This window comes from Mustela putorius, unplaced genomic scaffold (genome assembly GCF_011764305.1).
Source record: "Mustela putorius furo isolate JIRA1106 unplaced genomic scaffold, ASM1176430v1.1 tig00000095_pilon_pilon_pilon, whole genome shotgun sequence".
Classification (NCBI taxonomy): Eukaryota; Metazoa; Chordata; class Mammalia; order Carnivora; family Mustelidae; genus Mustela; species Mustela putorius.
In genome coordinates, this window is record NW_025421280.1 from 35112692 (window position 1) to 35127134 (window position 14443).

Below are 14443 nucleotides of genomic sequence, written 5' to 3' on the forward strand. Positions count from 1 at the left end.
ATGGAACTCTCCTCCCTTGGCTAACTGAGGATGGAATGTATCCCAGATAGGATATCTCAGGCTTCACCTACTAGATACTATGGACAGAGAGACGGCACTAGTCTCCTCCTCCTAATGTACAGGTCAGGCCTAAGACTGTGATGGGTCTCCCCTCTCTCTCCCTCCAGCTGCAGGTGTGGGTCCTGAACTGGTGCCATTCACCCTCAACTTCACCATCACCAACCTGCTCTGCACCCCAGACATGAGGCGCCCAGGCTCCATTAAGTTCAACTCCACTGAGAGGGCCCTGAATCGCCTGGTAAGAGCCTGACAGTGCCTTCCCCGGCCTGCCTTGTCCTTACCCTGCCCCCCCGCCCAGTCATTTCAGGCCCTCCTTCTCACCTCTCTCTTATTCCTCCCCAGCTTGGTCCCTTGTTCAAGAACACCAGTATCAGCCCACTGTACTCTGGTTGCAGACTGACCTTGCTCAGGTGAGACTTCCCTCCCTTAAAACATGAAGGCTTGCACTGTCACAGGCAAGTTCACCTGAAGGAAAAGACCTGAACATAGCAACTAGAAGAATCATAAATGACTGGGACCTTCCAGGAATTCAGGTGGGCGGCATGCCCTCTGCCTGAGTGTATCAGAGAGGGCTTCCTGAAAGAGGTTGCTATCAAATAAAGGTCTTAAATTACTTGGAGAAGCAGAGCCATGGAACATTCATACTCATTGGCCAGAAGGGGCAGCCCTGACTCATTGGACAGACATGAAATGAGGTACCTCAGGCCATGCTCTATGACAGGTGCTAAGGGCACCAACGTCACAGGCCCTTCCTTCAAGGTACCCACAGTATAGGGAGGAAAACAGCCATATGGACTTAAAACCATAATAGGAACAGGATTAGTACAATGATAAAGCACTATGTGGAGGTCATAGGAACCTGCAGGCTGGACTTTTAGCTCATTGTGAGGGAGCTGAGTGGAGACAGTCTAGAAAAGGTAATGCCTGAGCTGAATGAGCACTCGCCAGAGGAAACTTTGGCAAAGGTATTTCAAGGGATGGCATCTCTCTCAGATCTGTGGTCAACCATGGAGTTGTGAGCAGAGCTTTGACGTGATGTCATTTATTTTAAGTAGTTCATTGGTAGATACAGGGATGAGAAAATTTGATGTGAGGATGGGACAAGAGGTGGGGAAACCAGTGAGATGTTGAGCTGGACCTGGATGTTGCTTGGATGTGGGGGTGGGGGGTACCAAGGACAGGGGAAGGTCCAGGATGTTTCCACATGTTTGGCTACACATGTTTGGCTCATCCTAGATGAAAAGGTCCCAGAAAAGAATGCATATGAGGAACCAGACCAGACCCAGTTAAAAAAAAAAATCATCAAACCAAGGCTGGGGCCAGGGGCAGCAAGCTGAAGGTGAGAGATGAATGAAGCACATGAGTCTCCCACATCTCAGGAGGCCTCTATTCCCATGTCCCACCACCCTAGGACTGAGAAGGATGGAGCAGCAACTGGAGTGGATGCCATCTGCACCTACCGTCCTGACCCCATGAGCCCCAGGCTGAACAGAGAAGAATTGTACCAGGAGCTGAGTCAGTTGACCCACAGTGTCACACGGCTGGGCACCTACACCCTGGACAGAGACAGTCTCTATGTCAATGGTGAGTGTCTGTGCTGCAGCTGGGGTCTCTAGTCCCACGCTTCCTTATACCCGTACACCATATACTGTGCTGATTCCGCTCCCCCGGGGATATTGGCGATGTCTGGAGATATTGATATTGGCATGACATAATTGGAGTGGTACCAGGGACATCTAGTGGGTAGAGACCAGGGGTGCTGCAAAACATCCCAGAATACATAACACAGCCCTCCACCATGAAGAATTAACGAAGCTAAATTATCCATAATGCTGGGTTTGAGAAATTGCTGTGTACAAATGTATATATACTTCTGATGCAAACCTAGCCTTTCTTTTTTTTTTAATATTTTATTTATTTATTTATTTGACAGACAGAGATCACAAGTAGGCATAAAGAGAGGAAAGGAAGCAGGCTTTCTGCTGAGCAGAGAGCCCAATGCAGGGCTTGATCCCAGGACCCTGCATGACCTGAGCCAAAGGCAGAGGCTTAAACCACTGAGCCACCCAGGTGCCCCAACAAACCTAGCCTTTCCTTGGGGACTCATTTTTTAATGCTTAACACACCCTGAGAAGCTGATTTCCTTTCTCTTTTCACCTCCTGGTTGACATCTTTCTTCCTCCTTATTTCCACTGCTTCCCAGAGGAGCCTAACTGGAGTGTGCAGACTCCAAGGAAAGAAGTGGGTGGTGCATGGGGAGATGGAGAGGAGAAGGGAGTGGAGGGAAATTGGAGGAGGAGATGAGCCATGAGAGACTATGGACTCTGAAAAACAATCTGAGGGTTTTGAAGGGGCGGGGAGGTGGGAAGTTGGGTGAGCCCAGTGGTGGGTATTATGGAGGACACATTTTGCGTAGAGCACTGGGTGTGGTGCATAAACAATGAATTCTGATACACTGAAAAGAAATTTTAAAAATTAAAAATTAAAAACAAAAAGAAGTAGGTGATGCAGAACTCTGTGGCTAAGATTTCTGAATGGGCAGCTAGGGACCATGCCGGCCCTCACCCGCGTCATTCTCTCCATCTTGACAACCAATGTTCTGAGTTCCCACAGGCCAGTCAGAGCTATACACACTTCATGAGATAACATCATCCTGAGCATGTACTCCATGAGTAATAACCACGTATGCAACATCATTGACCACAATGCTCCTAAGAGCAATGCTCACAGTGAGAACAGTAACTGTAATTGTGGCCAGTTCTTTTGTTTTTAAAAAAGATTCTATTTATTTATTTATTTGACATAGAGAGAGAGAGCGCACAAGCAGGAGAGCAGCAGGCAGAGTGAGAAGGAAAAGCAGGGATCCAGAAGTGGGGCTTGATTCCAGGACCCTGAGATCATGACCTGAGCCAAAGACAGAGGTTTAACCCATTGAGCCACCCAGGTGCCCCAGTTGTGGCTAATTCTTACCAGAACATTCTTATGTGCCAGGAATTGTGATAAAATCTTCATTTGTATTATCTCCTATTAATCTTACCCAAAACCCTTTGAGTTTTTATAGCCATTTTTGCTGAGAGAGCCATCTTGCATTCAGACAGGAAGTCATTTGCCTGAGATAATTTAGCCATCATGCATGAGAGAGTCAAGATTCAAACAGCCCCAGGATTGAATCTATACTCCAAGTTCTTAGCCCCAAGGCAACACTGCAGACCATGCAGATAGAGAAAGCCTCCAATCTCAGAACAGTAAAGGACATGAATGACCTCTAGCCTAACAATCTAACCTAATGCTTGATTAGTTATTTCTCCTCTGTATCAACGTGCAGATTTCCTTAAAGCAATGGTTAACAGTGTGACAATTGGTGAGTGACAGATCTCTGTTTTACGTGACATTGGACATGCTTTGCAACCTCTCAAGGCTTTAATATCACATTTTCAGAATGGAACAAATACACATACCATGCAGAATTGTCCTGGTGGCCAAACGAGAGAGTTCAGGAATAACCCAAGTAAATCACAGGGTTCCTCTGGGTCCGGTCTTTCTCCCACCACTCACAAAGCATCCAAGGAGATGACCATGACTCAGAGAAACACTCATGAAAAATTCTCTCTTCCCCAATTCTTTTCAAACTCCAATTTTTATACCATCCATCTGACCTCCAATTCTCTTCTCATGTTCATTCTCCTAGTCCTTTTCCAAAGTTCCTCTAATATTGCAAATCACACATACATTCCCCCTCCTCCATCTTGTTGCCCTCCACAGACCACCCTCTCAACCTGCCACAACTTTATCCCTTCTACATCACACACATGAAAGAAAACCCAGAAACTAAGCTAGAAAGACAAAGTCATATTATCACAAAATTTTGTGAAGGGCGGGAAGCCGAGAGAGCAAGGATTAAGTTATTTTTGTGGATTGAGAGGACACGGATAAGACTTGGAACACACTTGTTTGTAAATTTGCCCCATTTCCTTGTTGTGTGTTGTTTAGTGTTATTTCTGGTGCGTAGTACATTCCCAATAAATAGGGACAGCTCTACTATTGTATTTTTCTTTTGGCAATAATAACAGTGATGATGTTCATCATTATTTGCAAAGGACAAAGCACATAATGGCACGGAATAAAATGTAGCCATTATTGTTCATTTATAAATCTCAGCAAGTTTGTCAATGAATTTTGTCTCTAGGTCTACCTTCTACCCCCTCCTTAACTCTTACCCATTATAACAGTCCTTTACTCCTTTATGCAGGTTATAACCATCGGTACTGGACCCCTACCATCAGCAGTGAGTATTCAAGACTGTGAAATTTCAGTGCCCAGTGGACCCTTATTCCCCAAAGCACATTCTTCTGGAAAGAAGCTTCCAGTGCTCCCTCCCTAAGTGTCCAGCCATAGACTCAGAGGAGTCCCAACCCACCCAGGGTTTTTCTCTGAGTCCAAACAGAAACCCAAATTCTAATCAACAGCTTCTGTCCACATTCCTTCAGGATGAGACTTAATAATTTTTCCCATGTTCTTTTTTCTCAGCTCCAATGATTTCCACATTCTCTCCCGAATCTTCCACAACTCTGGCCCCCATCCTCAGCTCTACAGGTAGGAGTCTGCTCTCTGGGACCTGAGAAACTGCAATTCTACATGGTCTGGTTGCCCTCAGCCACCTGGCCTCAGCCTGTTCTACTCACTGTCTCTCTCAATCTTTAAGCTTTGGCCACATCAGACACTTGTCTGTTCTAGTGTCGTAATCTCTGTATGGACTTTTTACTAGCCCTTCCTGGAGATCACTCTCAGGATTGTGGTGAGGGTAATCTGAGATAAAGTGCCTGGTGCAAAGGCTAGCACACAATTGGTGTTCTTCAGATGAAATTTGTAAAGGGTATAGTCACTCAGACCTGTGGCCTTTTGATTCTTCATCCCACAGTTTCAGACCTGTGGCCTTTTGATTCTTCATACCCTAACCCCAGGATGACCATATACTTGTTTTTTTGTTTGTTTCATTGGTTTGGGGGACACTTTTGACAAAGAAAGGGAAGGTTGAAATTAATATTTACATGAGAGCCATATGACTGTCCAGGGGACACCAGGAAATGTGATCAGCCCACCTATACTCCAGTCTCCAAAGATGGCTTAATGGAACTAAGGCAGGAATCACTCACACAGGGAACAGGCTTGACCACTCAGGCAGCCGCACATTCTCTCATGGCAAAATCAGAAGAGATGGAGAGGAGAAGAGAGTTGAGGGAAATCGGAGGGGGAGACGATCCATGAGAGACTGTGGACTCTGAGAAACAGTCTGAGGGTTTTGGAGGGGCGGGGGGGTGGGAGGTGGAGTGAGCCTGGTGGTGGGTATTAAGGAGGGCATGTATTGCATGGAGCACTGGGTGTGGTGCATAAACGATGAATTCTGGAACACTGAAAATTTTTTTTAAAAATAAGTTTTTTTAAAAAAGAAGACTGTACAAGATCTCCACCCCCAGGGGGCAGCAGAGTGGCTTTGCTCCTTTCCTCCCCACCCCCCACCCAAAATGTCTACCAAAGGTTTGCCTTTAGAAACATCAGGTGGAAAAAAGCATCCATCCCGTAGAGAGGCCCCTCCCCATCTGTAAGTCTGGCTGGATGCAAGGCTGACACAGACGGGGTGATAACCCTGGATCTGCCACTTACAGCGATCCCATCCAGAGGTCATAGTGAACCCGCTCTCTCCCTTTCTGGCTGCAGGTGTGAGCCTGTCTCTGGTACCCTTCACCCTCAACTTCACCATCACCAGCCTGCGCTACACAGAGGACATGGGATCCCCAGGATCTCAGCTATTCAATTCCACAGAGAGGACCTTGAATCGTCTGGTGAAAGTCCCTCCAATGCCTACCCTCCAGTGCCCACTTTTGTTCTGCCCAGCCCCTCGGCCCATCTACTGACCTGCACATCTTTCATCCCCAGCTCAAACCCTTGTTCCAGAACAGCAGTATTGGGCCTCTCTATTACGGCTGCAGGTTGTCGTTGCTCAGGTGAGAACTCCAGGGTCCACATGCAGGCAATGTGCAGAGGGGGCACCATGAGCTGGGCCACCATCCCAGGGATAGCTTGACCCGTCTGTGTCACATTGTGTTTCTAACCAGAAAATGCAGGATCTTCTCAGACTCTCCTTCCCAGGTGACAAGGTTGAACTTTTCAGAAAGATCATCCTTCTGGGACCCATCAAGAAAATAACTAGTCAGTCATGCTGGCTTTACCACAAGAGAGCCCTAGTTTTCAGTCAGGAGTGATTTCCCTCCCAGGGTGGTGATGTCTGGAGACATTATCTGTTGTCACACCTCAAGGGTGGGAGTTGCTACTGACATCTACTGAGTGGGGTCAGGGATGCTGCTTAAGATTCTACAAGGTAGAGGACAGTCTCCCAGGGCCAAGATTGATCTGACCCAAAATATGCACAATGCCAAGGTTGAGAAACCTTGCTCTAGGGGATGCATGATTCTCTCTCATCCTTATGTCACATTTTAGCTAACGATTGACTTGCCCTGAATACCTAGCCAACCCTCCCTTGTACTGTCCCCTGGCCAAGTCCTGCTTTCTGACCTCTCAGAGGTAGACTTGGGATCACTGAGTAGTAATGAACAGTGGTTATATAGTTTTAGCTAGAGTCTGACAAGCCTAGCTCCCCTACTTCCAGGCTGTGTGGCCCCTCCAAGTTACTTAACATCTCTGTGCCTAGCCTCCTCACCTATCAATTGGAGTGTCTCAGTTTGCTTCCGTGCACAACAATTTTAGTCGGTGATTCTACTGGATGGTGATTTGTTCTAGATTCTGCTGGGAGATTCTCCCGCCTAAGCTGGCTCACCTGATCTCAGACAAGGCTCGTTCCTGCACCTGCTGTCAGCTGCTGGCTGGGCTACCTTGGTTCTCCCCCATGTTGTCTCATCCTCCAGCAGGCTAGCTTGGGCTCATTCACATGCTCAGAGTCCCCAGAGCAGCAAGAAATGACAAGCTCTTTTGCACACATGCTTTCCAAGCCTCTGCTTGCATCAGTTTTGTGAATGTCCATTGGCCAGTGTCAGTCCGGTGGCCAAGTCCAGATTCAAGAGATGGAGAAACAGACTCCACTTCTGATTGAAGAATCTGTGGCCAGTTCTGTGGGCATAATGAGGATCAAAATGGAAGGTGCTTAGCAAAGGAACTAACATATAGAGAACATGTAGTGAATTATTCATGACCTTTCCTAGACCAAAGTGCTGAGAATAACCCCCACATGTACATTCGGGTCACCTTAGCTCTTGTGTGAGATCTTCCAGTCACTGGCCTTTTGTCTGAGGATGGAATGCCCTCAGCTCCAAAGACGCCACTATCCTCCACCATGATGCTGTGCCTTCCCTTTCCACTGGCCGTGATATCTCTCTGGCTCTGGGATGCTGCTTGGGCTCATACCCATCTCCACCCTAGGCTGGCTGCTTGGCCTCACTGTTTCTTTCAAAAGGCTCAGTCTCTCTCACTGCAATGTCCATTCACACCAAAACTTTGGACCTATTAATGCCTAATAAAAATAGCTGTCTTTTTTTGAGCACTCACTAGTGCTATGAGGTCTGTCCTGGTCATTTGATAGATGAAAAAAAATGAGACCCAGAGAGGATGAGAGACTTACTCAGAGTCACCCAGCAACTGAACAGCAGAGCTGGTCCTTAAGCAACTTGACATTGCTTTTTTTTTTTTTTTTTTTTTTTCACTTTGTCTGAGTCTCTTCCATCATGCGCCTATTGTTAGTGGATAGGTTGCCTTTTTATGATTTTCATCTCAGATCTCAGCACAAACATCAGCATTTGGAGATGCTGCGTCCTCTGTGCTCTGTCTGGGACCTTGGTTGTCCTATTCATTTCCAGTCCCCCTCCAGTACCAAGGCCATTCCAGGTTGCCCACCGGTCCTCCAGCTTTCACTGTCCCCTCCCTCAGGGAGGCTTTTCAGGGCCCTTGTCTGGAATCCCCACCTTCTCTTTCCCGTGTCATTCCCCGCCCAGACCTGAGAAAAAGGGAGCAGCGACCAGAGTTGATGCTGTTTGTACTTACCATCCTGACCCTGCGGGCCCTAAGCTAGACAGAGAGAAGCTGTACTGGGAGCTGAGCCAGCAGACCCATGCTGTCACCCAGCTGGGCTCCTTTACCCTGGACAAGAACAGCCTCTATGTCAATGGTGAGCAACCTTTTTGTAACCACGAGTTGAAGCAGAGAATCTGCTCCCAGGAAGGGACGTGGACTCTCCACTTGGCCCTCGGGCCTGTCACATGTATCCTTTTCCACCTGAGCAATGTCCCCTGATTAGTCAAGGACCCCCAGAGGCCCTCCAGTTTGCAAACCCCCTCCATCCCTTTGTATCCCTGCATTTCAGGGCTGTGATTTATATACTTGTCTGGGCCACAAAGTCTTTATCTAGACTGATGAAAGAGGATATCCCTTTGGCTGAAGTCAATGACAATTCAAGCATCTGGCCATCTTTCTTCCTGTCAATATCTCAAAATCCCTTCGGGACCCTGAAAAGCACAGTTGGCAAGCCCATTTCTAGAAGCACTGGTATATTTGTCTACCCAAATAAATTGTAAGCTCATGAAGACAGGGGACTGGATCTTTGATTTCTCAGCCTTTTAGGAAGAAGATAAGAGTTACCCCTGAATCACAATTGTTGATCTGTGTAGATTTGAAGTCTTCGTTGGGGGTAGGAGCTGGTGGGATTTAGGCTACATCTTGGACCTCCCTCCCATGCCTGCATTCCAGTTCTGTCTCCTTTTCTCTTTTCAGGTTACAACCACCGGACCTCGGCCCCCACACCCAGTGGTGAGTACCCACAGCCCTAATGACCATATGATCTGACCTGCTGGTGAACAACCACTGACCCCCTACTCCAGGGCCTGGGACAGAGAAGAAGCCAGGAGACCTGGCAGTCTTACCCAGTTCCTCCTACATTCAGTGGCTATAGATGGATAAGTAGGACACCCCGCTCAGAATCGCCATTCTTACTCCAGACTGTTTATCCTTAGCTGCCGTGACCCCCGTGCTCTTTCCAAGGACCTCGGTGGTGCCAACCCACTTCTCCAGCTACACAGGTAGGCGACTTGTCTCTCTAGGTCCTTGTAGGGAAGCTCAAAGCTAGATCGGGAAGTTTTAAAGAGAAAAGCTGCAGTGAGGGAATCTGGAGCCGCCATGGGCTCCCCTGGTCTGAACTCCTCAAAAGCAGAGACTGTGTCCTCCTCATCTGTCCAGCTGTGCGGACCTAGGACAATTGCCTGACCCTCTCAGTGTCTTTACTTGCCAAGTGGAATAATCATACTTTACAAGGTCACTGTGAAGGTTGAATGAAAACGCTTGGAAGCACACATCCCTGGAGCTAGCAGGGAATACAGTATGACAGATACTGTCATACTGGGCATATGAAAGGACATGTGACCTGGGCCAGGCAGAGGGGGGAAGGGTGCTCTGTCAGGTGAGGTCCCTTCCCTCACTGAGTTCCAGTGTATTGAGAGACTAGAACTGGATATGCAGTTACAGTTAATGATAAAAGATAACCATGTTATTCAGCACCTAGACATGCCACACTGCATAGTATTCTTTTTAATTTTTTTATTTTAATTTTTCATTTCATTTTTGTGATAAATACAGATTCATTGGAAACTGCAAAATATAGTACTGAGTTCCCTGTAGGCTTCACCCAATTTCTCCTCAATGGTTAACATCTTACACAACTATAGTATCATATCAAAACCCGAAAATTAAATGTGAAAACCCACAGACTTCAGATTTCAAAGAAGTTACTGGTTTTACATGGACACGAGTGGGCGTGCACTTGCGCATGCGCACGCGTGCGCGTGTGTGGATCTGCGGCATTTTATTACATAGGCAGATTTTTGTAAGCTTCACTGCAGTCAAGGTACAGGGCAGTTCTATCACAGCAGAGATCTTTTACCATCACACCCACCCAGCCTCACCCTGGCAACCACTAATGTGTTATTTTGGGAATGTTGTGTCAATGGCATCATATAGCCTGTGACCTTTGGGGACTGGCTTTTTTCACCCAGCACAGTGCCCTTAAAACATACTAACTAACTCTTTTAACAAGCAGCCAGTTAACCTTTAGAATTTCTCTACAAAGTAAGCTATTCCCCCATTTTATAGTTGAGGAAATGAAGGTATGAAGAAATGAAGAGTGGTCCCCTCTTATTCATGGGGGATTTGTTCCCAGATCCCCAGTGGATACCCGAAACCATGGAAAGTATGGGCCCCTATATGTACATGTGTTTTCCTATGCATACATGCCTATGATAAAGTTTAATTTATAAACTAGTCACAGGAAGGGATTAAAGCAATAACTAATAATGAAATAGAGCAGTGGGTTAAGCCTCTGCCTTCGGCTCAGGTCATGATCTCAGGGTCCTGGGATCGAGTCCCGCATCGGGCTCCCTGCTCAGTGGGGAGTCTGCTTCCCTCTCTGTCTGCCTCTCTGCCTACTTGTGATCTCTGTCTGTCAAATAAATAAAATCTTTAAAAAAATAGAACAATTATAACAATATACTGTCATAAAGGTTATGCGAATGTGGTCCCTCTCAAAATACCTAATTGTGCTGTACTCACCCTTCTTCTTGTGATGATGTGAGATGATGAAATGCCTAGGATATGAGAGGCAGTGAGATGAATGACGTAGTGTTAGGCTGCTACTAATCTCCTGATGATGCCTTATAAGGAGGACCATCTGCTTCAAGGCTGTGATTGACTCCAGATAATTGAAACCATGGAAAATGAAGCTGCAGTTGAAGGGGACTACCATACAGACAGGTTTAGTGTCCATGGTCTTATCTCCTGGGGAGAGGACAGACCGAATTTGAAACCAAGTCCGACTCACTATAGTGTGGTGGTTGGTAATCATAGTAACCACAGCTCTATGCATGGCCTCTATGAAAGGTCAAGTCCTGAGAGTTATGGAGTGGGCAGGGTAGGGTAGGTTGAGCAGAAGACAGGAGACCTCCTTAAAGAATTGCTGTTTGACTCATATTAAAAAAAGAATGTTTCTTTTGTGTTGGATGGGACTGAACTGATTTTTTTTTTCCTTTTATTTTCCCCCTAATCCATGAGATGGCTCCAATCCTGTTACTTTTAACTTCTCAAGTAGAGGCTATCAAGAGCCAGTCTAGAGCCTCACCAGGGCCCAAGACCTCAACCCCCGCCACGTACTCTGGCCCACATCCAGACTCAAGAGCCCCATGACCTGCATTTTGACCCAATTGCTGAATTAAATAATTTTTATGCATAACATAGAATTTACCATTTTAACCACTGTTAAGTGTACAAATTAGTGATATTCCCAATGGCATGCCACTCACCACTATCCATTCTCAGGAATTCTTCATTACCCCAAACAGAAACTCTGTTCCCATTGAACACTAACTCCTTATAACCCCTACCCCCAGGCCCTGGTTACCTCTAGTCTACTTTCTTTTTCCACGAATTTGCCTATTTTAAGTGCCCCCTGGAAGTGGAACCATGTGATATTTGTCCTCCTGTGTTTGTCTTATTTCACTTAGTATAATATTTTCACAGTTCATCCATGATGTAGCAGGTGTCAGAGTTTCCCTCATGTTTATGGCTGACTATTATTCTACTGCATGTATATGCCGTCTTTTGTTTATCCATTCCTCTGCTGATGGGCTCCGGTTGTTTCCACCTTTTGGCTATTGTGAAGGATGCTGTTGTGAACATTCTTTTATTCAAGGATCTGAGTCCCTGTTTTCAGTTCTTTGGGGTCTATACCTAGGAGCGAAATTGCTAGGTCATATGATAATCCCATATTTAATATTTTGAGGAACAACCAGACTGTCTTCCATAGCAGCTCTACCAGCCTTCCTACCAGCAATGCATGAGGATTCCAGTTTCTGCACATCTTTGCCAATATTTATTTTTGCCTGCCTGCCTTCCTTCATTCTTTCTCTTTCAGTAATAGCCTAATAGCTATCCCAATAGATGTGCATGCTTTGCATTCTATAGCATCTGGCTTTGCTCTTTATCTGGCATCTGTCTTTGGTCCTAAGGCAGCTGGCCTATGTGCCTACTCTGAACCCCTGCTTCCCAATATCTAGGTCCTCCATCCCTGTCCGCAGAAGTTGTCTTAGAGGCCAGTCCCGGCCTGACTCAGGCATGGCCTCCTTTTCCCTTCCCCTGCTACAGCAGCGGTTCCTTTCCTGGTGCCGTTCACCCTCAACTTCACCATAACCAACCTGCACTACGAAGAGAGCATGCGGCATCCAGGCTCTCGGAAATTCAACTCCACGGAGAAGATCCTGCAGGGTCTAGTAAGAGCCCCGCCCACCTGTGCCAGCCCCACCCCACGTCACCCCGCCCCGCCCACCGGTGCCAGCACCGCACCTCACTTCTGCCCCCGCCCATGCCCATATCACTTCCGTCCCATTCACTTCACCAATACCCCAGCTCCCCGTGGCCTCCCTCAAGGGTTCCTTCTCACTACCTCTCTCCTTTCTCATAGCTCAAACTCCTGTTCAGGAATAGCAGTCTGGGATTCCTCTATTCAGGCTGTAGATTGGCTTCCCTCAGGTGAGTCTCTCTCCCCAAGAACACAGCCCAGCAGGTGTATGGGATCTTCATCTATGGGCTCCCTGATTTCGTCCATACTTGGGACAACTACTGCCAATGGGTACCAGACACCATCATCAACAATAACAACCCCAGCCTCTAGCAATTCCTAAGATCCAAAGCACTGGGCTAGTATCTTCCATTTCACCCCGCCAGCCCTCAGGACAGCCTCGTGGAGCACGAACCAAAGGTGCGACAGGCTCAGAGGGATTGAACCTGCATTGCAGGTTCTGGAGCCCAAGTCCTAGCTCCTAAGCAGTGCTGCCTCCTCTCTGCCTCATTATGACCTGGCAGCATGTGGAAATCACCTATCTGGCAACCTCTAAGAGGGAAGAATCAAAGAGGGAAGGAAAGCAAGCACACTGTTGCAGAGCGAACGTGGGCTCCTAGATAGCTCAGACTCATGGGAGGTCTGACCTGCCCTGGAATGGCTCAGGCTTGTGGAGGACGCCATCCCTTGGGTGCAGCTGGGGGTGGGGGAGGCGGGTGGTTGACACTGCTCCATACCTGGCATTCTCACCTCCCACATCTCTCTAGAATCTCTAGGTCTGGCTCTCCTCACACTCCCGTTTGATCACAGGCATCTACCTCCAGCTCTCCTTCCTTCCTGGGGGAAGAGTGGGCTGAAGAGCCTAGTGGCCAAGAGCCTTGGGGAAGCCAGAGTGGAGCTCAAATTCCAGCTCTGCCATTTGCTGAGATCCTGGGCAGGTGTCTGAAACTTGCTGTGCCCCATGACTCTGTGTGTTATGTATACAATATATTAGGCCCATACATAACATATGCACATGAACATATGTGTGTACATATAGAGAAAGATTTGACCCTCGGGTTGTGTGGGTTTGAATGGCATGGGTCCACGTATACATGGATTTTGTTTGGATAAATATAGTGCAGTGCTATGAATGTAGTTTCTCTCATGATTCTCTTAACATATGTTGTCTAGCTTACTTTATTGTAAGAAAGCAGTATATAATACTTATACCATAAAATATATGTTAATTGTGTTATCAGTAAGGCTTCTGGTCAACAGCATTCTATTAGTAGTTAAGTTTTGAAGAAGTCAAAAGTTATATAGAGATTTTCAACTGTGTTGCGTGTTGGTACTCCTCACCTCCATATTGTTCAAAAGTTAACTGTATACATACACACACATATACAGAGAGAGAGAGAGAAAAAATAGGTACAATTCTATAGTATATCTTATATCTATACCTTGTGTGTGTGTGTATATATATATATATAAAATATATACAACTATAATAGTATACATTATAGCTATATATAATATATATAACTATAATGTATATGCCTATATAATATATATTATGTATATAGGTATAATAAGTATAATATATAATTATACCTATACTTAATACATAGGTATATATTGTACATATGTTATATATAGACATAATATGTGTAATATGTTATATGTAGGTATAATATCTAATATATATGACATGTATAGGTATAATTCCCAATATATATTATATATTATATAATATACATATTACCTAAGTATAGATAATATGATATACAGGTATAATATATAATTATACCTATACTTTATATATAGGTTTATGTTATATATGTTATATTTGTTACATATAGGTATAATAGGTATATTATGTATAGGTATAATATCTTTTATATATGATATATAGAGATATGAACCCTAATATATATTATCTATTCTATATATTAGGAATAGGTACAAAAGGTATAACATATAATAATAAATAAAACAAAATAAATAGGTAACAAATATATG

At 45.7% G+C, this 14443-nt stretch overlaps 1 protein-coding gene across 6 annotated transcripts in view; it reads left to right on the forward strand.

Moving 5' to 3' along the window:
- MUC16 (mucin 16, cell surface associated) overlaps positions 1-14443 on the forward strand; it is a 111268-nt gene that overhangs the window by 52652 nt on the left and 44173 nt on the right. For 5 of the 6 annotated variants that reach the window (XM_045084506.1, XM_045084519.1, XM_045084516.1 and 2 more), the window contains 12 exons: positions 168-298; positions 403-470; positions 1472-1644; positions 4310-4345; positions 4588-4653; positions 5776-5900; positions 5995-6062; positions 8061-8233; positions 8836-8871; positions 9075-9140; positions 12250-12374; positions 12566-12633. In XM_045084506.1, the coding sequence (XP_044940441.1) occupies positions 168-298; positions 403-470; positions 1472-1644; positions 4310-4345; positions 4588-4653; positions 5776-5900; positions 5995-6062; positions 8061-8233; positions 8836-8871; positions 9075-9140; positions 12250-12374; positions 12566-12633 (1135 nt within the window). The remainder of the gene's footprint in view (positions 1-167; positions 299-402; positions 471-1471; positions 1645-4309; positions 4346-4587; positions 4654-5775; positions 5901-5994; positions 6063-8060; positions 8234-8835; positions 8872-9074; positions 9141-12249; positions 12375-12565; positions 12634-14443) is intronic. The other variant, XM_045084513.1, reaches the window with a different exon arrangement.